Source organism: Salvelinus sp. IW2-2015, linkage group LG33 (genome assembly GCF_002910315.2).
Source record: "Salvelinus sp. IW2-2015 linkage group LG33, ASM291031v2, whole genome shotgun sequence".
NCBI lineage: Eukaryota > Metazoa > Chordata > Actinopteri > Salmoniformes > Salmonidae > Salvelinus > Salvelinus sp. IW2-2015.
In genome coordinates this window covers 9,945,749-9,970,125 of record NC_036872.1, presented here as the reverse complement: position 1 = coordinate 9,970,125, position 24,377 = coordinate 9,945,749, and the positions used below count along the sequence as shown (strand labels likewise).

Here is a 24,377-nt window from a genome sequence, read left to right as displayed (position 1 = left end):
TGTCTCAGGGAAGCTCATCTGTATGCTCGTCGTCCTCACCAGGGTCTTGACCCGACTGCAGTTCGGTTTCGTAACCGACTTCAGTGGGCAGATGCTCACCTTATGGTGGAGAACTTAACATTCAATTCTCTGGCAATGGCTCTGGTGGACAGTTCTGTGTCAGCGTGGCAATTGCACGCTCCCTCAACTTGAGACATCTGTGGCATTGTGTTGTGTGACAAAACTGCACATTTTAGTGCAGCCTTTTATTGTCCCCAGTAGAAGGTGCACCTGTGTAATGATCATGCTGTTTAATCAGCTTCTTGATATGCCACACTTGTCAAGTGGATGGATTATCTTGACAAAGGAGAAATGCTCACTAACAGGGATGTAAACAAATTTGTGTGGAATTGAGAAATTTGAAAGAAATACGCTATTTGTGCATATGGAACATTTCTGGGATCTTTAATTTCAGCTCATGAAACATGGGACCAACACTTTACATGTTGCATTTATATTTTTGTTCAGTATAATACAATATAAAAAAATATAGAGCCTGCCTATCAATTTTAAGTTCAAGCATTTTTTTGACACTTCTCAATAAAATAAATGATCACATGCCTGTACTGCAGTCAATTTAACATAATTAACCTTTGGTTTTCAGATGTAACAATGTTTTTTAAAACCTCCCCACCTTAGTTACATTGACATATCTGGCTTGTAGTGCCTTTCACCTCTCTAAATCCACCCTGAATCCACGCTTCCAAAGGGATCAAGATTATCCAGATTTTCGGCATCAGAACTTTCCTAATCACTACCCTTGAGTTTTGAAAAAACATTTAACGTCATTTAAAGGTCAAATTTGAATACCAAACCGAATCCCAATACGGGTGATCAGATTGTCTTGTTTCAGATTTGAAATACCCAATTATAAGATTGAATTCAATCCGATTGCCGAAATCCGAGCAGAAAAGTTTTGAAAAACTGAGTCCAGGTTAACCCGTTTCACACATGTTGTATATTTTAACATATGCTGTGCCTGAGAGAGAACCATGTATTACAGAGGTGATTGTGAATTGATATACTAAGGAGCAACATGAAACCCATACATTTGATTTCTTCATGTTATTTTTGATGGACACTGCTTAGAAAAGCATAAAATGGCCAGTTAGAGGTAAAAATGGTAAATAGCAGGTTGCGCTGTGTTCTAAAAAGTACGTTTCACTCTCATGGATTTCTATTCTTTTGCTACTACTGGTAAAGTATGTATTTGACATCTGGTGAGAGTTGCAGGTGGAAATGTTACATGTAACTCATTTGATAATACATGTTCAGAGGGAACAAAATAGGGAAAATACTGTCACGCGGATTTTCGGACAGATCTATGAATTTGGCTGCGTTTGAGAATGGAGCAGAGCAATGCATAATGGAATCTGTGACTCCCATCAACACGTCCCACAGTGTTCCATCGGCAACCCTTTTTAAAGCATCTCCATTCTCCTTCCCTGTATAAAGGCAGTCATAACTCATGTATGAATTATTCACAGGTAGTGAAATTGCGTGGCTCTAGGGTTTCGGGCCTTGTATTGTCCCCGCCTTGGGTTGCTGAGTGGCGGGGGAAAAGTGAACTCCTCATGCGAGATGCCTTATCATGCCCCCCCTCCCCGCCTCCCCCCTCCTCTTCCTCACTCCCCTCCCAGTTTGGGTTGGGTCAGGGTGGGCCGGGATGGGGTGGCTGCTTTCTCCCCCTCTGAGGAACCAGCAGGTAGGTGTAGAGAGGTACATGTGGGACACACACTAAGCTACAGTCGTACTAGACCACTAAGGAGGAGGAGGAGGAGGAAGAGGAGAAAAAAGAGGATGCCACGGGAGAGTCTAATCACCTCAGAGAGTGACAGTAAGATTTCCCGATTTTGTTTCTGTTCATATCTTTCAGACTGCATGTTACCTGGACCCAGGGGACATTTGTAATGATATGTACTGTTTCCGAGCTTACTCAAATGGTAAAATGTTAAGGAGATTTATATGCTTAAAAACTTGGGTCCATTTGCTATTGCGTTTGTGGAATATGTTGTTTATAATGATGCCTATGGCCCTATATTGTTGAATGTCAGTATAATGTTACTGTTTCAATTTTTTTAACTTAGATTTTACAATGAAAACCAGCTCATATTATCAGAGCCCGTTTTATGATCATTTGCGCGATCGCATCGAGTCATGAGCAATAAAAAAACAATGAATTCAGTCCTCAGAATGTGATCACCTTTTGCAGTAAGCTGAAGACTAGAAGAGGATCAGAGGCTTATCCTCACACACACACACACACACACACACACACACACACACACACACACACACACACACACACACACACACACACACACACACACACAACACAGACACACACACACACACACACACACACACACACACACACACACACATATTTAGGGCAGAATTTAGGGCAGGTGGCGTAATGCCCCCTGACCCCTAGTTGCTCCCCTTCTCTCCTGGACTGCTTTTGCTGCAGGCCATGCATCATTAGGCTTCATTGGGTCCTTTGTGTGTATGTGCTCTGTATGTCTGTAATGACCCCTGTATCGCTCGCCACTCCGGTTACTCCGCGGACACACATACAAACGAAATAAAGCCTGTCCAGTGACATCTGTTCACTCTGTCAGAGGTCCCCCTTTATCTATCCCCCAGAACAATACAGTACAGGACAATGACCACGCAAACAATCCACATTTAATGCTAAAATCCGTAACTGTTTTGGTTAAAAGATGAGGGATGGGCCTGGAGAAATGTAACCACTCTCAAATGAATGTTCCGCTATGGATGCAGTGACTGACTATCCATGATATCACAATTATAGTTTTAACCATGTTTTGAGGCTATACAGTGTTTGTTTACATTTACTTTGTTTACAAACATTGGAGTTAAACAAGCTTATATTTTGAGTTCTGATCGGTTAAGACAGTTGAACTAAGCTCATGAGACATTTATAAGTTATATTCTTTAAGAATCAATAGGTAAATCTAATACATTAGAGTCCAAAAAGAATGTAGCAACTAAGGATTCTAGCTTTGATGCTTGACTATGTTTTATTTTGTATACCTTCGACCAAAGGAACGTTGAACACTAACAGCTTATATGAATTCAGACACATGATATGAATTTTGAAATCCCAATGTGGCTCTCGAGCCTCGATGTTGCCCACCCCTTCAGTCAATTATTCTAACATTACGTATACCTCTGGTAAGGTGGGAAGCGATCTTCAGGGGTGGAAGACCATACACCTCTCTGCCCATGATCGACTCAGCGGGCTTTTAAGTCAGATATTTAGCTCCTCTTTTAAGTCAGTCATGAGGATCCTGGAGGGTCTCTCTGCAGGGGGACAGTCACTCTGCAGAAACACACCTCAGCCTGGAGGGTGACAGACACTCTCTGCAGTAACACATCTCAGCCTGGAGGGTGACAGGCACTCTGCAGTAACACACCTCAGCCTGGAGGGGGACAGGCACTCTCTGCAATAACACACGTCAGCCTGTAGGGGGACAGGCAGCCTGAATCCCGTCGAACGTCAGCAGCTTTCTCGTCTGACCCAGACTCTCCTGGGCCCATATTCACAACATGTTTCAGAGTAAGAGTGCTGATTAAGGATCAGGTCCTCCCTGTTCTTATAATCTTACAACTGATCCTAGATAAGCACTCCCATGCCCCGAGACGCTTTATGAATACAGGCTTGAGCCCTCTCCTCCAGTTGACTGCCTTTGAGGTCCTCATATTGTCACCTCCCGCATCACTTTACCTGTCCCTTATTGAGGTCATTAATAAGTGGTAGGTAAAATGATACAGTGGGAGCACCGCACTGCGAATGTTTGCAATGGATTCAGTTGTTTAGATATCCTCGTCTTTGTCATCACCACCATGTCCATGAATATAACATATGAGATACACAACTGTTTTGAATGACTGTTTCTCTTCAACCCACAGTCAGCATTGGCTTGGAGGATGCAGGTGAGTAGATCCTTGGGCTGGGTGATTGTTGATACCTTCTTTCAACTGTCAATCACATGCAGCAGCATACCTTTACTCTCTGCTTCAGCAAGTACAGTAAAATGATGTAGTAGCTTTCACTTCACCAAGGCTGGAGGAGAATAAACAAATTGCATTTTCAAGCCTACAAAATGTTAACTTGGCGTACCTGCCCTGTACAACTGTTGAATTCGAATGACAAATTGAAAAAGTTTGGCGAGATGTCACAGACAGGATGCAATACGCAGCAGTGTGCACAGAGATTTGTTGGTCTTAATGGAAATGCTTTACGGTTGAATTCCACCCAGTCTCTCCTCTTCTGCCCCAGTGAAGGTCACCTGATTTGGCAAGACATGTCAATCCCTCTGGTTTACACACACTTCTAGTCATTCTATTTCTATGTAAAGTATACCAGCTTTCACAGTATCTTATCAGGGGCTGGGTTGGCTGGGGAATACTAGAGAGGGGCTGCTGGAGGTGTTGACATGTGGCATTGTGTCCAAGTCAGGAAACACTCCTTCTCTGCTCCCCACTCTTACTGCCTAAATCCTCGTCACACGACCCTGTGCACTCCTCAGTCCCCCTCTCACGACCTGTGTCCCCAATTACCACCGGATTAATAGGGCTCTCTGACAACAGCCTGCATCGGAGGAAGGGAGGGAGGGAGGGCAAAAAGGATGGGAGAGAGCAGAGTGGGTGGTATGTTAAGGAATAGAGTAAATGGACAGGAGTCACAGTTGATAATGTACAGTATCTTGTGTATGAAACGTGGCTGAAATGCTACCTCTGGAAAGCCAGTATGAAGGTCTGTGCTCGGGCTAGGACTGAATGGGGGCCGGTGTGTGAGGGAAAAAATATCTGTGGAGTTCTGTAGGTACTTGCACTCAAACCATAAAAAGGAAGAAAAAAACAAGACGATGCAAAAATATACTTAAATTGAATTCCCTGCCCGAAATAATACAAAAGGTAACATTGCAAAGTGCTAAAAAGGCTGAACAAAAAAATGAGCCGGTTTTATGGTTTGATTGAGTGCGAGTACCTACTAAACTGAAATGCTGCCTGTGCCTGTCCCTCAACAAATCACAAAACAATCTTCCATTTCAGAAGTGACTCTTGTGCCCAATCCCCAGTCAAGACCCTACCTCTATGAAATTGTGTGGAGATCTGAGAGGATTTGACAGGTAAAAGCCTTATGGTGAAAATTACACCTAGCCTATCAGAGGGCAAGGTGGAGCTAATATAAAATGAACATCTAAATTCCACTCAGATCTCACAGGGCTAGGGGTCCTTTTGGGGTTGGTTATCTGTCACCTACTGGCATGTCTATCTCTTTTCCCTCTCTTTCATCTTATTCTAGCAGTGAATGTGTTTTCAAAGAAACTTTAGGTGGCAGGAGATACCCCTTCATTTGTTTCCTGTTTCGTATTTTTTAATTCTAATATTATTGTTTGGTTAAAATATTAGTATGACGACTGCCATGTCTCTGTTTTGTGTTTTTACTGCAGATGAAGAGGACACAGTTATTGACTCTGATGGGAGGCAGGAGAGGGCAAAAGAGAAGGAGAGAAAGAAAGATAGGCACAGAAAGAGAAGAAGAAATGTAGCAAGAAGAGCTTCCAGTGCAAGAAAAGAAGGAAAGGAATTGGAGGACAGACCAGAAAGAGAGGAGAGGAGAGGACGAAAAAAGAGGGATAAGGAGGGGAAAGGGAAATGGGAAGGGGGAGAGGATGAGAGGCAGGAAGAAGTAAAGAATGACACGGTTGCTAAAATTCAAAAGAATTTCAGCAATGAAAACACCAGAAAACTGGAGCAAAAAGAGATAGAGGTTGTAGGAGAGGAGGATGGGGATACCGAGGGGAAGAGGAAAAATGGACACTCAAAAAAAGATGAGAAAAAGGAGGACAATGGAAGAGGAGAGAAAGTTGAGAAGAAACAGAAGAAAAGAAGGGTTGAGACAAGGTAAGGTCCTGTGCGTACAATCTGGCATTGCATTTTACATTTCAAAACATTGTGGCTAACATTTTGTATGAGCAAAGGGCAGTGAAGTTTTTTTATTTAACCAGGCAATTCAGTTAAGAACAAATTCTTATTTACAATGACGGCCTACCCCGGCCAAACCCTAACCCGGACGATGCTGGGCCAATTGTGCGCCGCCCTATGGGACTCCCAATCACGTCAAGTTGCGATACAGCCTGGAATCGAAACAGGGTCTGTAGTGACGCCTCTAGCACTGCGATGCAGTGCCTTAGACCATTGAGCCACTCTGGAGTTATCCATTGCACGTTTATATACAGCTCACAACCCATCATCACATGTGCATCATGACATTCCTTGTGCAGGGTATTAAACTCTTCATGGTTAAATAATCGGCTCATCATAATGCACGTTGTTTAAAAAGGTTTCACATTAAATTGCGGATTGCAGATAAGAATCTCTATAATTATCTTTTGTGTGACAAAAATGTTGCCCTCTACCTTCACCAACCTTACAAACAAAAACAAAACTACTTTTCTTGCTGTCTCAGTTCAGAGCATGAGTCAACTGAGGAAGAGGAGGATGAGGAAGAGAAAGAGGGAGAGGAGAAACCAGAGGTCTTGTCTCCCGAGGAGTTGGAGAAGCTGAAGGAGGAAGTGGATGAGAGGAAGAAACTTATCTCAACCCTAAGAGGAAAGCCTTGGGCCATGAGGAAGAAACTGCTAACTCTACGGTGCTGAGATAACCCCAACTCTAAAGCGAATGCATTTCCCCCCTAAACTATTACCCCTTTCACACTATTGTGTTGAGTTGACCCATAAAAATGGAAAGAGGGTACACCTATCTTTGCCATTAGACGCCTCAGTGGGCAGTGCCATTGAGTGCTATCGCCTTTTTAATGTTGTCCATTTCTTCTACTTCTGTGGATTAATTGGCGGTTAATAAACAAACTGAAAGGGACATCTGGCTTCCTCATCCAATGGACTTTGAGAAAGAGATGAGGAGAGAGGATGCGAGGAGTATGCAATTGAGAAAAGGCCATCGTCTGAACAGGCATAAAGCCTGGTTTAGTAATTTACTGCCACCTGCAATGCTGGGATGGTTGCCTAGGAGTATGATTCATTGGCTGATCTCTCCTAGTGACCTGGATGGAATTGAGTGATCCTTCCTTAACCCATGGAAAGTCTCACCCAGTTGACTAATGTAGAATGTTGAAAGCCTTCCATGGCACTGTCCATGCTAAAACAGGCTTTGTGGCAAGTCCATCCATCTCTACAGTATGTCTCCATTCCGAAACATATTTTGTGGTCTCAGATATTTCCCTGTCACATTGTCCTTTCCAGCATGGTCCCTGCAATTATAGTCGATGCATAGCCAGGCCAGCACATTACAGCCCGGCTTTGTTTGGCTCTGCTCGGTAGTGTGAAAAGGGTATTAATGTTTAGCACGTTGGAGGAGCACAGAGTAGCCAGAGCATGGAGTATGGTGCAATATGATTATATTTATTTTACCAGTACCGGTACCAGTAACTAATCCTGCCTCATATTTCACAGGGAGTCCCATGAGTTTGTGGAGAAATATGAGGGAGCTCTTGGGAAAGGAAAGAGCAGAAAACTGTACGCATATAAAGTCATGATGTTGAAGGTGAGGACAGTCATCTGTTATAGGTAACAAAGGCATTGATTTGTCGATACTTGGACCAATGTTTTTATGTGTTCTTTATTGTGTCATGTTTATGCTACCAGTTATCTATGATCCTTTACAACACAAGTATAGTCAGCAAGCCTATGTGGGATCTATTCCATGACACTGCTGGTTTTGCTGTTAGAAATGGATGAAGTTTCAGAGGGACTTTGAAAACTTCAAAACTGCTTGCGTTCCATGGGAGATGAAAATCAAAGAGATTGAGAGTAAGTATGTCTCTTACCTCTTCCTTTTGTATCCCTGCAAGGTTTTGTTGGTGCTTCCTGGTTGTCTTTTTTCTCTCAACTTGGCTGAAAAGGTTAGCACACAGCTAGCTACCTCTGTTCCTTACACCCTGTTTCTCTAATTTGTGTATCACTTTTTTGAGGACCCCTGGGGCCCTCTTGCCGATCCCCTTGGAGTCCTTGGAAGTCATTCTGTGATCGACTGATTTATGTAAATCTCCTCAGTGTGATGAAACACAGTACCATGACTGTGTTTTTGTGCCTCCTACAGGCCATTTTGGCTCCTCGGTTGCCTCCTACTTCATATTCCTGAGGTGGATGTATGGCATCAACATGATCCTCTTTGGGCTGACGTTTGGCCTGGTCATGGTGCCAGAGGTAGGGGGCCATTTGATCTTCAAATCAGAATTGGGGCCCGAATTTAAGGCCCGAATTTTGTGACTTCGGTGTAGACATGATATAATTCACATTTCCTCATATACAGTAATTTTATATGAAAATGAAGAATTTGTATTTACTGTATTTATAAAGGAGGCCCCACCCACTGAGCAAAAACTGGTTGAATCAACGTTATTTCCACATCGTTTCAATAAAACAATTCAATGAGATGACATTGAATCAATGTAGAAAACTGATTGGATTTGCAAAAAGTCATCAACGTAAGGGAATTTCATATTATTTTCTCCCAACTTTTCACCTAAACCCAATGACATGGTGACGTTTTTGTCATTGATTTCAGGTTGTATTCATGTTAGTTGACAACTCAACCAAATGTAAATCAAAACTAAACATTGAAATGATGTCTTAGTGGGCAGGCTCTAGTAGCATCTCAAGCACCTACACATGCTTTAAACTCTTTATCTCTGTCTAGGCTCTGATGGGCAGGCCGTATGGTAGCATGCCCAGAAAGACTGTCCCTAGAGCTGACGAAGCCAACGCCATGGACTTTGCTGTCCTATGGGACTTTGGGGTCATTACTAATTGTTTATTTGTGTAATGCGACCACTGTGTAATGTTACCACTAACATGACTCTTTATGTGTGTGTGCCGCACAGCGTGCATGGTGTTGTTAAAGTTGTCAAGAAGTTGTTAATACTGAATGAAATCTGAATCATGTGTTTGTCGCAGGGCTACGCCCAGTATTCTGTCCTCTTTTATGGCTACTACAACAGCCAGCGTGCTATTGGCTGGCTCAAGTTCCGCATGCCCCTCTCCTACTTCCTGGTTGGCGTGGGAACTGTGGCCTATAGCTATATGGTGGTGATAAGGACGTGAGTACCTGTATGTTTACTGGTCTCTCAGTGGTCCTCAAAGCCCCCCCTCCCCCACACACCAGGGGACTTCGACAAGGTTGTGCAAAAACAGGAAATTAAAATAAGCGTTTCGTATTGAACAAGTCCAGGTCCTTCTCTGTTTCAGTCTGTTGTATTCCATTTGGTGCCTATTGAAAATGACCCTGGTGTGTGCACTTTCTGCCAATTGTGACATATATTTTTTTGAAACATTGATGACATTTCCAGTGAGAAACAGATAGAGTCTCAGTCAAATCCGATGATTTCTGATGATGTTATTGTTGACGCTTCTTCTGTTTATTATGAAACGTGTTAAAGTATGGCCCGGAATGCTAATGAGGACGGGGGCGGAGACAACAACAACTTCAATTTCAGCTGGAAGATGTTCACCAGCTGGGATTACCTCATCGGCAACCCTGAGACAGCCGACAACAAGTTTGCCTCCATCACCACCAGCTTTAAGGTAAACACATGTTAGTGTAACAACCACAGGTACTAGGATAGGGCAGGGTCAATAGAGACCTAGGGGGGTATCATACGAAACAGGGTTGAGGAGTTAGCGAGGTAACTTTGGTCAACTTTTGAGTTCAACTCGGGATAACCAGTCATACAAGAGTGGCTCACCTTTTAGCCATGTACATTTCTATGGCAACGAATCCTTCAGAACTAACCGCTCCGGGGCAGGCTAACTCACAGCTGACTCCACTTACCCTGAATGAAATGACTGAGCTGCGAGTAGAGGACCAATGAACTCAGATTCCCTCCCTCAGTCCCTCTCGCAAGGATTCTGTCATCATCCCCTTCATTTGAGGAAGACGACTGATTCAATATTTTATTAAATGTTTTTTTGTGTGTTAAAAATAGTCATGCTAAAATATCACATGACACATTTAGTAATGAAATAATGCACTTTAAACTTCACACAATGTAACTTTTGTATGACTGAATAAAATATAAATAGTGATAGGCATGGGGAAAAGGTGCTAATATTAATAGCACCTTTTTGTATTAATAAACACCCCCCAAATGTGGTAGTCTGGCCCTTCCCTGAGTAGATCTAGCTTGCTTCATAGCATACCCCTCTGAACTGGGTACCGGTATGGAATTCACACAACACAGGATTATCAAAAATATTGTTTATTACAAACAACTAAGGTTAAAATAGTTTACAAGCTGTACAGGCTGACGGGCTTAAAGTGGCAATCAAAAATCAGATATAATAATTTCAGTGTAACATGCAATATGCAATTCTCAAGTAGTGTAGCTCAGGTACAGCACATATCAGGATAACAAGTCTAAGCACAGCAAACTTCACACAACGCATCTAGTAAGAGTACATATCAAAAGGGTCATAAAGACTTAAAGTGCTTTATGCAATAGATAATCAAGCCCCTGTACAATTACACCTTTGCTGGCGGTCTCCAAGTCCCCACAGCTACCAAACACAAGTTGTACTCAGGATATGTAAATCACAGTCCACAGATGCTGAGACGAGATAGTCCAGAGTCCCATTGTGAGGTAGGTATGAGTCCCATATCTGCGTCTCCCAGTACTCGTCCTCTATTCCTTTGAATGTGTTGACAGAAATGTCTTGAGCTGCGCTGATAATTCGAAAGTAGGAATGCCAACCATCCAATATTCTAGAACACTGCTGCATACGTGTACACGTTTGGTACTCTGATAGACCCTTTACAATGAACACATACACAACACAGAGACTGGACAGAAGATTTGTCAACTGTGAATGAATGTCAGTTTGCAGCTAACATAGGTCTGGTGTGGGACTCGGAGACAACAGCAGTTCTATCCTGTTCAGGAAAGGCAGTACCATTTTGTAGGAACAGGTAGATGTGCATTCTCCAGAGCCACTCCTGCAACAAATCAGGTGCACACAAGCAATTAATTCAAACGGACCAATAGGAAAGCATACACATTTCACATGACAACTCTGTATACTTTAATAAAGGCACCTCCACCCTGTTATACATTAGTATGGTAATGTTTGATTGGTTGTCTCTCTCTATGCGTGTGTGTCTGTGTATGTGTGTACATGTGTGTCTGTGTATGTGTGTGTGTGTGTGTGTGTGTTTGTGCATGTGTGTCTGTGTATGTGTGTGTGTGTTCTCTGCCCTTGTGATGCCAACTTCCTAGGAGGCCATTCTGGAGGAACAGGAGAGCAGGAAGGATGACAACATCCACTTGACCCGTTTTCTGCGGGTTCTGGCCAACTTCCTGGTGCTGTGCTGTCTAGCAGGAAGTGGATATCTCATCTACTTTGTGGTGCGTCGCTCCCAGAAGTTTGCTTTAGAGGGACTGGAGAGCCATAGCTGGTGGGAGAGGAATGAGGTACATGCGTGTGTGTGTGTGTGTGTGTGTGTGTGTGTGTGTGTGNTGTGTGTGTGTGTGTGTGTGTGTGTGTGTGTTTGTGTGTGTGTGTGTGTGTGTTTGACTTAGAGGAGGCTGTTGGGAGGGAGTATAGGAGGATGGGCTCATTTTAAAGGCTGCAATGGTATAAATGGAACAGATATCATACACATCAAAGATATAGAAACCACCTGTTTTACTCCGTTTCATCGATTCCATTCCAGCCATTACAATGAGCCCGTCCTCATATAGCTCCTCCCACCAGCCTTTTCTGATTTACATGTGTTTGCAATCAGTACCTTGATTAATTATGTTTATTTGTGGGATCTGTATGCTCTTGCGTGTCTGTGTGACTGAGTTTATATTCATTTATTCATAGGTGTGAATAACAGTATACTGTATTGTATTGCGTGTTATTGTCTGTCAGGTGAACATGGTGATGTCCCTCCTGGGGATGTTCTGTCCCATGCTGTTTGACGTGATCAGTGCACTAGAGAACTATCACCCCCGCATTGCTCTACAGTGGCAGCTGGGACGCATCTTCGCCCTATTCCTGGGGAACCTTTACACCTTCATCATCGCACTCATGGATGAGATCAACCTCAAAGTAAATCTGGAAGCCTGTGGCTAGTTACACCACGTACCCCCATGAAGAGTTCTACCTACAATCCTTTTATCTTCTAATGGTTCTACCAACAACCCTCTAGGGTTCCTTGAACACTTTGTAAAGGGTTTTATAACAATAGGAATACGAATGACCCCAAAACGTATTCTATGGTTATTTTCAGATGATTATTTTACACCATTTTATCATCATCTAGTTTTCACTTTTATTAGAACAAGTGTAACCCTCTCATGTTCCTTTGTTTTTTTTCCCCACAAAGGAAACAAATGAGTTACTAGTCTTAACCTGCAGCCTGGTTAAACCTCTGGTTTAAACCTGAGGTTTTCATACGCAAGTGTCGGCCCACTGTTACTGTAGATGGGAAACAGGCTGATACGACGCCTGTCTTTAAATTGAGCACTAAATGTTTTGTTGTTGTTGATTTAAGCGGGAGGAGGAGGAGGTGCTGAAGCTTAATATGACTATGTGGGAGGCCAGTCTGTACAATGGGACCTTGGGAGCGAATAGCACAGTTCCTCCCATCACCGTCCACCCTGCCGACATCCCACGAGGACCCTGCTGGGAAACCATGGTGGGACAGGTAATGAATGGTAAATTACTATTTGAATCCAGGTCTGGTAATGATAAATAGCTTTTTGTTTGGGTGAATTGGAAGGGGGGCTTGCATTCATGATTATTTTGTGTATGTTAGTGTCGTTTTTACAGCGTAAATGTACTGTGATGATGTGTGTATTATTTGCCATTTAATATACTTTGGGTAATATGTAGGAGTTTGTCCGACTCATTGTGTCGGATACTATGACAACCTACATCACGCTGCTGATCGGTGACTTCTTGCGTGCTGTGCTTGTGCGTTTCCTCAACTACTGCTGGTGTTGGGACTTGGAGGCTGGATTTGTAAGTCTCTGGATTGACCACTTTGCTCTACTCTGTATTTTGGCTTGCCCTCCGTTTAAGCCACACTTCAAGTCCATTTTGTCATTGCATTGACTTGCATTGATATTGCTTTTGGGGCAACACTTTACTTGAAGTCTGGTCTGTTGAATAATGTTGAATAAATGTGGGATGAAGGTTGTTATGAATGATACTGCAAAACCCATAAAGGTGCCATGACTGGTTTCAGAGATGTGTTATAATTAAGCAATAAGGCCAGGGGGGGTGTGGTATATGGCCGATATACCACGGCTAAGGGATGTTCTTAAGCACGACACAACGCAGAGTGCCTGGATACAGCCCTTAGCTGTGGTATATTGGCCATATACCACAAACCCCTGAGGTGCCTTATTGCTATTATAAACTGCTATTATAAACTTAATTAGAACAGTACAAATAAATGTTTTGTCATACTCGTGGTATACAGTCTGATATACCACGGCTTTCACCCAATCAGCAATCAGGGCTCGAACCACCCAGTTTATAATGCCTTATGTATAGCCCCTTCAAGTGTTACTGATTTGGTCATTGATTTGATGAATTGCACCGACATTGACTATTCTTGTTTTCCTTTGTGTAAGCCCTCCTACTCAGAGTTCGATGTCAGTGGGAATGTCCTGGGCCTGATCTTCAACCAAGGCATGATATGGTAGGCAGTTGCTGCTGTAATCTTATTGTGGCACCTCCACGTATGAGAGGCCTTCTGATAGTAAAGTAAGGCTAGGTGTCCCACTGGTATGTAGAATTAAATGAACAGATACAGGGACTGATGTACAAAAATAGACAGATATTATCCATTTAAAAACAAGGCAAGAGCTTCTCAGCAACAACTTAGGGGCTGCAAATGTGCCTTGCATTTAGGCAACCTGGTCATGCATTTGAAGGCATTGTAGGACATTTGGCAGCAGTTTTGCCTTGTGACGTTTGTATATTCAAACCAGAGCGCCCGCGGGTGCAATACACACTTATGCCTTGTAGCTTCTGCGCTCTGCAGTCACATACTCAAAGTCTGCCCCCCGGTGGGGCTGAGAAGCAAGTGTATAGATGATTTGTGAAGCTGCTTATGAAGGTTTAATGTAAGCTATACATTTTTGGTTTGTTTATAGTGGGACTGTCCATTCTATTAATTATAATGTGTGTGCTCTAACTTGTCACAGTAGCCCATGATAGACTAGATATTTCAGGGGAATACACTTTTTGGCCGGTGCTGGTCAGAGCAGTGGTCCAAAATGTTGGCATTTTAAATAAATAAATTGAACTTGCAAGTAAGCAGTGTGGATATCACATTCCAACACACCTGCTCTACGTGACAGTCCATCCCCTATCATATGCAGTTCTTGTTTAAACCCCCTAGAGTCGATGTGCGCGCCCCGCATATATCTAATAAGCATAATACAAAAAATCCCCATAAAAATCTGTCTGTTTAAACTAGAGATATCTATCTTTGTCCGTATCTCAATCTACCGCATCCACCAATGCCGACCTTCCGCATCTGCGGTGGAAGGTTGCGAGCTACAGCGATGTTTGTCAGACCATGAGACATCCCGATAATCGGTCTTCTCACAGAAACGTCTGCAGCGTCCGAACGGTTTGGCCTACAAACGAATAACTCGTCTGAAGTTAGTCCGGTACCAGTTGAACAAATTAATGGAAGTATGGAAGTGGTTTAGAGACAATTTATATATTTTTTTATAAGGTTAAAAATGAATAATTTGGATCATGATCTTAATAATGATAATACATTTCTTGTATCTGTAAAACAAACTTCCTTTTGATAAAAATGTTATTATCTGTTTTTCCATTTCTGAATCTGTAATAAAATGTGTTTCTATGGGCTAATAGTAGTAAGGCCAAATTCAGTGTTTCATCAAATATTTTGTATATCTTTTTTGGTGGATACTTAAAGGATCCTAAAAATCACAATCAAATAGCTAAAATGATCCTTGGTATGACCATCTTAAAACAACTCCATATGTTTAGTAGAACCCCCAACCCCTTAAGGGTTAACTCCCTCCTTTCTCTCTCTGCTAGGATGGGTGCGTTCTATGCCCCCTGCCTGCCTGCTCTGAACGTGCTGAGACTGCATGTGTCAATGTACCTGCAGTGCTGGGCCGTCATGTGCTGTAATGTTCCTCAGGAGAGGGTGTTCAAGGCCTCAGGCTCCAACAACTTCTACATGGCCATGCTACTGGTCATCCTCTTCCTCTCAACGCTGCCCGCCATCTACACCATAGTCACTATCCCCCCCTCCTTCGACTGTGGCCCCTTCAGGTAACAGAAAAACACCTGCATTCTGTATATGACAAGACATGCATGTAAACACACACACACACACACTCCAGTTGTTTGTTGTGTGATGACAGTTTCTCATCTCTGATTGCTCCACTGCAGTGGGAAAAGCCGCATGTTTGATGTGATCCAGGAGACGCTGGAATCTGATTTCCCTGCCTGGTTTGGGAAGGTGTTCAGCTACGCCTCCAACCCTGGCCTGGTGCTGCCTTTCCTACTGCTGATGGTGTGAGTAGTCAGGGCTAATGACCCACAGGGCAGTCCCCAGGCTATATACAAGATAACAATGTAAAATAAAAGATTTGGTATTTGTTCCCCCCCCACACAGTTTGGCCATTTATTACTTGCAGTCTACATCCAAAAGCTACAAGCAAGCCAACCTGGAGTTAAAGAAGAAACTTCAAACCGTAAGTCAATAAGGTTCTGACGCTGATACAGTATCTATTATATTCCGTGTGGTACTTGCACTGACATAGTCTGTCCACCAGAGAGCAGCAATTGCCAGAGTATATAATTTCTCTAAACTGATCAAATCTACACACCTGCATGCAGCTGAGGTTACATCATCTGATGGACAGCCCATTTTGCTCCGATTTCAATAAATATTTCAAAATGTTATAGGGAAGTGTCAGTTATTTAGGATATGAGAGTATATTTAAGCTACAATATTACAAATATCACAAACATAAGCAGGAGGCAGAGAGGCCGGTCATGTATTTTTTCAGGTGGGGAATTAGAGGCAGTTATGGATCCACATCCACACTGCTTAAACTAAACATTCCGTGATCCCTGTAATCTCGATCAGAAAGTTTTGGGCCATTCCTGTATAGTAGCTGCTTCTTTACTTCCAGCAAAATGAAGAGAACAAGAAGAAGACTAAAATTGCAGCACTGAAAGCTGCTATGGATTTAGAGGAGGCTCAAAACGCTCGTTCAGAAGCACCGCGGCAACAGAGAAACAACAACGCCTCTCAGCAATCTTATAGGGGTGAGAAGAATACTGTGACAGGACATTTAGTTAGCAGTTTTGTTTATGTTTAGTATCTGAAAATGTGATTCACACCAAGTTATGTCATCATACCTCTCCTCTCATCTTGTCCCTTTCTAAGAAGACAGAGAAAAGAAGGGTGAGGAACACAGAGCACATCAAGGAAAGAGCGACCATCAAATTCCCCCTTCTGCCACCAGCCCCCCGGCCCCGAGGGGCCACAGAATCCCTGGGCCCCTACCAGGTAACCAGCGGCAACCAGCACCCAGTGTTCAGAGGGTCCCAAACTCCCAGAGACACTGAGTATGACTACTGTCACAGATGTGGAAATGGCAAGCACTTTATAGACAGACACAGACCTCCCTGAATATACAAACGTCACTCTGATTTCAGAGGCAGACCCGAAAGTAAAAGACTGCTGAAGTGACTTTAACACCAGAGGTATCATGACTGGTAATAGTTGATTCCTTATTACCAGGTTGTACATTACAGTTCTAATGGACCTTTATTCAAACAGTGTTATGTGAATTGTGACTGTAAAAATGTAACTTTTTGAACTGGTGATAGATGAATTTCTTGAATTTCTTATTAATTTGTACTAACTATTCTGCACACCAAGCAACATAAAATGTATTTGGCATTGACAGGACCTGATGAGTTCATACATAATATCCTGTGTTATTACATTATCCGGTTTTACAAGGACCTTACATTGTACAGAGTTATTAAAGCACTGAACCAGGGTTTCTCTGTCCTCAGAACCCCAAGGGTGCACATCTTGGTTTTTGCCTTAGCACTACACAGCTGATCCAAATGATCAATTAATCATCAAGCTTTGATCATTTGAATCAGCTGTGAGGTGTTAGGGCAATAAACCCTAACACCTCACCCTTGGGGTCCCCAGGACTGAGTTTGGGAAAAACCTGTATTAAACACTGAAAGACCATCAATTCAGGGAATGTTCTTGGTTGGCCAGCAGTTTAGAAGTTGTCTGTGAGCAGATTATAGGAATAATTCCCCCTCTGCCAATTCTAATTTGAACTGCAGGGTTACATCATAGGGGGAATATCATTCAATGTATGTCACTTTGTACATTTATATTCAAAACAGGATACAATGATCAACTTGAAATGCTGACTGTTTTCAGTGACTTGGTAATGAGAGACAGCTCACATCAACCAACCCTATTAAGGAAACAAGGACACAATTCCCACAAATTGAAGCGTTGGACATGCACCGCAGTTAACTTTACCAAAGGTCCTTGGCCTGAACAAGTATCTCTGTAGTAATCCAAGCTTCACATACTCATTGAGTGTCCCTGTCCTCAGATCCACATACTGAGTGTCCCAATATCTTAACTCTGGTGCACTGATTGGACACAGTTTTTTATCTGTTAATCATCCTGTAATTCCTCCTCTGTGAGATCGGGGGTAATATAGCTACCAGCATCTAATTACTGTAGCTTGCATGGCTTTATAAACCTTAATTTGAAGATGTTGATCTTCATCCCAAACAGTCAAACACAAACTTATTGTGCACTGCTTCTCTGACTTATTTCAGTGTAACCCAACTCAACCAATTCAAAGGAACCATGAGAAATCAATCCTATAATGTCATTAACATTTATTCATTCCAGAACTGGCGCATAGTACAATCCATTAACATTGCAAATGCTCATGTTCAATTCATAGACAGTTATCATTAAGTATTAATTTGAGTTATTTGAGATCTTAAGAAACCGCAGGCCCTTAAGCTCCATTTTTTCCACACAAATGTTTAAATGATTGGTGGTCCGGTTGGTTTCTTTGGTGAAGAAACATTTGTCTTTAGTCACAACAGAAGACACGAGCGTGGTTCATGCATTTCTTGAGCTCATTGTCAAGGTTAGCATAGTATAATCTGGATCATCCAAAGGCACAGTTACCTTACCCCCAATATGGGTAATCAGCTACCATTGTGCCCGCTGTCTCAACCCAACCTCGCTCTGTTTGGCTACCTCCCAGTCTCCCGCCATGTTTGTACAATGGGCAGGATATCTGAACCGTGACCGCATGGTTCTCGATTACCGGATATCTCAATGTTATAGTACAACCACCGGTAATGAAGAGCAGAGTGAAACGTCAGAGCATCACAGGCACTGATTTCTCTCTCCCACCTGGCCTCCTGTCTACTTTATTTTCTTGTCCAATTAGATATCAGAGATTGTGTGCAGAATTTCATACGTTCTCAAAAGGTCCATGACTCAACAGGTCTATAAACAGTAGTTAAGAACTTTTTGTAAATGGAACCATGATCCCCAGGTCAACTGGTCCAGGAAAACATGCTGAACAGGAATCACCCTGCATCCAATTGCTGGCTTGCCTTTGAAGTTAGCCGGATCGGTCCTGGTCGGTCCCTGGATGGGATACCAGATGTTACTGGATGGGGTGTTGGAGGTCCCGTAGGGGGAACTCGTCCCTCTGGTCTAAGGAGATCCCAATTCCCCAGGGTAGTGAAGGGGACATTGCCCTTCGAAGGGTTCTGTCTTTCGGATGGGACGTTAAAATGGGTGTCCTGACTCTCTGTGGTCAATAAAGATCCCATGGCACTTATGGTAAGAGTAGGGGTGTTAACTGTGGTGTCCTGGCTAAATTCCCAATCTGCTGCTCATACCATCATGGCCACCTAATCATCCCCAGACCTGCTAACTACTGCTCCAATAAGGGTTAAGGGGGTAATTGTAACAAGCCTACCTATGCAAGTTTTTTTACACCACTTATAGAGACCACTTAATCCTCAGATTTCGATAAACACTGGCAAACACCTTACTTAGTTTCGCGCTCATCATCATTATCCTCCTACTCCTTACTTGATAGATACTGTCCTTACAGGGCCGTAACCGTGGTTTGCGTTTTAGTGAGGTCCGGAAGTGTCCCCAGCCATTATCACCTTGGCTGCTGTAGGTTCATTCCCCTCAGTCCACCTATAAACACTTAGCCTATTAGCTATACAATTGTGATGTTATACTCCTGAAAGGCGGGGAATATGAGAAATGATTCACTGACACGTACAGTAGCATCAGCGGCTAAACAAAAACCTACGACATTTTTACAACTGTATTGTTTGCTTGTTGATTGCGTTTTGATGTCGGCCTACAGGGAAGATAGGCCACATGGAGATGTTCATATTGAAACGTCGTTTTTTTCCCTCAATTTTTTCATAAGATAAGATTTTCTCAGGGGATGCTACATGGGCCCCAAGTTTGGGAACCACTGTACCATCTTCTTTCTCGCTTTCTGTCTCCTCTGCTTCCTCCTGCATGCATTGCAGCCTGCCTCAGCCTCATCAACACTGAGCGCTACATCACTGTCAGTCTCAGTAACCTACTCTCTGTAAAGCAAAGTTATTATACTGAACAAAAATATCGATGCAACATGCAACAATTTCAAAGATTTTACGGAGTTACAGTTCATATAAGGAAATCAGTCAATTTAAATAAATTCATTAGACCCTAATCTATGGATTTCACATGACTGGGCAGGGGTGTAGTCATGGGTGGGCCATGGAGGGCATAGACCCACCCACTGGGGAGCCAGGCCCAGCCAATCAGAATGAGTTTTCCCCCACAAAATGTCTTTATTTCAGACAGAAGTACTCCTGAGCCCCCCCCCCCCCAACCCCCCTCAGACAATCCCGCAAGTGAAGAAGCAAAACTGCACAATTTAAAGTGGCCTTTTGTCCCCAGCACAAGGTGCACTTGTGTAACTGTCTCTTATACACATCTAGATGTGTATAAGAGACAGATGCCACACCTGTCAGATGGATAGATTATCTTGGCACTAACAGGGATGTAAACAAATTTGTGCACAACATGGAAAATGTCTGGGATTTTTTATTTCAGCTCATGAAACATGGGACCAACACTTTACATGTTGCATTTATATTTTTTGTTCAATGTATACACTTAGTAGTGTATTTTTTGCTCCTGCTCCATTTAAAGTTGGCTTCATGCTTCATCCTTCTAGACAGAGCCCTTGAACTTTACTGCAATATAAGTCTCTGCAGGCAGCTAGCAACCTGACTGGCTGACATATTATCTATGAGTGACTATTTGTGACTATCTGTCTAGCGGAGTCAATCACCACCTTCCGGAGACACCTGAAACCCCACCTCTTTAAGGAATACCTAGGATAGGATAAAGTAATCCTTCTAACCCCCCCCCCCCCTTAAAAGAGTTAGATGCACTATTGTAAAGTGGTTGTTCCACTGGATATCATAAGGTGAATGCACCAATTTGTAAGTCGCTCTGGATAAGAGCGTCTGCTAAATGACTTAAATGTAAAAATGTAAATGTATTTACCAGTTGTGCATTCATTCTCCGAGACAGTTTTTGTTTGTTTTGGTAATGTAATGTCTGTAGACACACTGTCAGCAGCATCTCTAGTTGCCTTTTTGAACCAACTACGAGCTGGGGTAGTTTGTTTTACGTAGCGGTCGGAGTTAGCCGTTTGAGAGAGTGGTGAATGTGCTGCTAAAAAGGCAAATCCGGGAGGAAAATTCGGCGAACATAACTAACAAACTATTGTTCATGATTCAACTGGTTCACAAAGAAGCAAACGCGATTAGAACTCAGTCAGATCAAGAATATAAGTATTCTGAGCTTTGATCAACGCTGGGAGCAGTATTTAGATTTTGACCAGTAATTGATTTCCTTTATTGTGTCCTATGTAGTTACATAAGGCCAGTGGCGATTTTAGCATGTCAATCTTGGTAGGGGAAACTCCCCCAATTTTTTTGATGCATGCCAGCAAAGCCACTACACAACACAACACCAAACAATACATTAATTGCACTATAACGGTGCCAAACGGTGCCCACAAACTGTTAGGGCCTTCATAAATCTGTCCCAACAGCAGAGCTTTCTTTTCAGAACTATGTAGGGAATCCTTACCACTGCTACACCTGGCTATCAGTGGAGCCTTGTCTGGCAGCGAAACAGTTCATTCAGCCTCATTTACTGCCTTTTTAGAAAACATAGCTTATATGGCTGACATTCTTAAACAAATGTGGTTTCTACTGACAATTGAGATGTACAAACTCTGGCATAAGGTGACGACGAGCGGATGAGAGGCAATCTGTAATTTGGATTAAGAGATTAATGAGCGAGCTGGGACGGACGAAGTCAATATAACTATTTGTTCAGCACTATTGAAATGTACAGCGACAGAATTCAGAACATGGGCCGTTCTTACAGTTTTCTCCCTGTACACCAAATCAGAACCGTAGGATAAATATAGGGGGCATATATGCAGACAAAGAAAGCTCTTACAATATTTGATGATGACATTTCTCTAAAACAGGCTATAGGCTACATGTACACCACCAAGTCAGAACAGTAGGCTAAATTATGAGGGGGAAAGGAACCAAATTATTAGGGTGATGCACATGGGCTACTAACAGCTTACTACACAAAATACACTTAGTTGTAATGAACACGAGGGGAGATAGAGAGCTGGTTTCAAGCGCAGGGCGCAGCAGGTGTTTATTGAAAAGGACCACTGTCACGGTCGTCTTGAGGTGAATGAATGGACCAAGGCGCAGCGTGATATGAATACATCTTCTTTTATTTTACGACGAAGATGAACACGAAACGAAACACTTATACAAACTATACAAAACAACAAACAACCGTGAAGCTACAAACTAAAGTGCACACACAAGCTACTTACGTTCAACATAGACAATCTCCCACAATCACCTAAAGCCTATGGCTGCCTTAAATATGGCTCCCAATCAGAGACAATTAATGACATCTGTCTCTGATTGAGAACCAAACCAGGCAACCATAGACTTTCCTAGAACTCTCTCCTGAACACAACCCCATACACTATACAACACCCCCTAAACAATACACACACCCTAAACTAGACAAAACACACAAACTTCCCATGTCACACCCTGACCTAACTAAAATAATAAAGAAAACAAAGAATACTAAGGCCAGGGCGTGACAACCACAGGAGGAGGCAGGTAGCTGGGTCTAGGGGCAGGCAGAAGGTCATACACAGGGGTCCAAAAGGGCAACAGTACAGGCAGGGAAAATGCTAGTAACGTAGTCCAGGAGATCAGGCAATAGGTAGATAACAGGAAATCTGTTAGGCTAAAGTACAGGCAGGGAATAGGCAAAAGGCATCATTAGTGAGGCAGGCAAAAACTATCATACACGGGAGGAGTAAATCACAGGAAAAACAGCGCTCAGAAAGACGTGTGTCACAAAACAACCAATACCTTACAATGATGGGGTGCAAAGAACTGACCTAATAGTGTGTGATAATGACATACAGGTGTGTGAACAGGTGATTAGAATTCAGGTAATTGGGATCTGGAGAGTGAGCTGCGTTCGGGGGATCTAGGTGTTTTACGTCATTTATGCAGCAGCCTTACATTCCTCTTTTGATCTTAAAGGGCTCACTGTATGGTTTGTACTGTTCATCTACAGTGGCGTGTCTCGACAGGAACTTGAGAAGGACAGGGGATGGGAGAAGAAGAGTTACCCAGAGGAGGAGGGATACAGCGGGGCTTAGGTTTCAGCATCATGCCCTATTAATTCCCACATAATCACAGGAAGAGTTGCGTTAGCTGCTTTCGCTACATGTCTCCGGTTGCCATGCATTATTCACCAGGTCATCCCTGACATGTCACCATAAGCACACAAGCTATTCTTGTGATGAAGCTTAATGCGCGAGTGCATTGTGTATTCTTTGTGTAGTTTCAATTTTAAATTTCAAGTTTTTTAGTCGTATGTATGGGATACGCATGGTATACATTATCCAACGAAATGTTTACTTGCAGGTTCCTTCTTGACAATGCAACAACAATAATAAATAATAAAATATAACAATATGAAGATAAAGTAAATGGCTCAGTAGAATAGAATAAACATTTTAACATAGGTATAATACAGGAAGGCACCATTTATAGTCCAATATATACACGTGTATTGGGGGATGGGGCAAGTGTATAAATTGAGCAGTATAATAGCAGTCTGGTAGCAGCAGTTGTGATGTGTGTGTAGCATGAATGTATATAGAGTGTGTGTGTATGGGGGGGGGGGGGCATGAGGGAGTGAATGTGTGCTAAGGTGTGGAGAATCAGTGCAGGTGGTCAGTCCAGTTTAAGTGTTCAGCCGTCTGATGGCTTGTAGACAGAGACTGACTCTGAGCCTGTTGGTATCAGACCTCATGCTCTGCTACGTCTGTCCGACGGTAAGTGAGAGAACAGCTCGTGGCTGGGGTGTGTGGGGTCCATGATGATGCTGCCTGCCTTTCTCAGGCACCGTTTCGAGTAGATGTTCTGAATGGACTTATTGGCGACGAGAGCAGAAATGCATTTTGAGACATGTTACACTAATCTTACAATGGCATGATCTAGTCCTGTCCAAGATGTCCAAGAGGTATCACTAATGGTTATGTTGCAAGCCTCATTCTTTTCAGCCCAATTCCATCTTCACTTTAGCGATATTTCCATGTCAAGAGCCCATGATAGTATTTGTATAGCACGATCATGTCATAGAGGCTGCTTGTTGTCTCACTTTCCCCTCAAGCTTACAGTACTTAAGAGTTCATTGAATTTTAATGAGAACTGTCCTTTATTTCAGCATTTGTGCAATGGTTTCGAATTTCAGGGTCAGAGTTACGTACTGTACATGATGGAATATATTGGTGTGAGTTTTCCAACTGTTGGTCAAAATGAATTATCGCTGCAAAACAGGTGACTAATGGTTATAATGCACCCATGAAGGCATTCAGTTGGAACTTATGTGTGTGGGTGTGCATGTGGGTGTGTGTACTGTATCTGTGTGTCTACACGCATGCTGTAAGTCATATCAACTGATGTTTAAAAAAAATTGACATCCCTTTTGTACCCCTTTATTGTCCCTTTAGATTTTGTCTTTCTCCTTCAGGTTTAAATATTATCATCTCTTGGGCA

The 24,377-nt window shown here is 42.7% G+C and overlaps 1 protein-coding gene across 1 annotated transcript; it reads left to right on the top strand.

Moving 5' to 3' along the window:
* Positions 1–6,599: 6,599 nt before the first annotated feature.
* Positions 6,600–17,042, top strand: tmc1 (transmembrane channel-like 1). The gene is made up of 17 exons (XM_070436851.1): positions 6,600–6,724; positions 7,545–7,635; positions 7,820–7,901; positions 8,191–8,297; positions 8,791–8,889; positions 9,048–9,190; positions 9,530–9,674; positions 11,363–11,557; positions 12,003–12,182; positions 12,628–12,780; positions 12,969–13,097; positions 13,715–13,782; positions 15,165–15,404; positions 15,525–15,650; positions 15,751–15,829; positions 16,274–16,438; positions 16,545–17,042. The coding sequence occupies exons 1-17, from the start codon at positions 6,699–6,701 to the stop codon at positions 16,710–16,712; spliced, it is 2,196 nt and encodes a 731-aa protein (XP_070292952.1). The 5' UTR covers positions 6,600–6,698; the 3' UTR covers positions 16,713–17,042.
* Positions 17,043–24,377: the final 7,335 nt, after the last annotated feature.

Excerpts from the sequence above, each read along its gene's own strand:
- tmc1 (XM_070436851.1), top strand. The coding sequence starts at position 6,699 with ATGAGGAAGAAACTGCTAACTCTACG. Across the intron at positions 8,298-8,790 it reads GCCTGGTCATGGTGCCAGAG|GCTCTGATGGGCAGGCCGTA; the intron begins GTAGGGGGCCAT and ends ATCTCTGTCTAG. Across the intron at positions 8,890-9,047 it reads CTGTCCTATGGGACTTTGGG|GGCTACGCCCAGTATTCTGT; the intron begins GTCATTACTAAT and ends TGTTTGTCGCAG.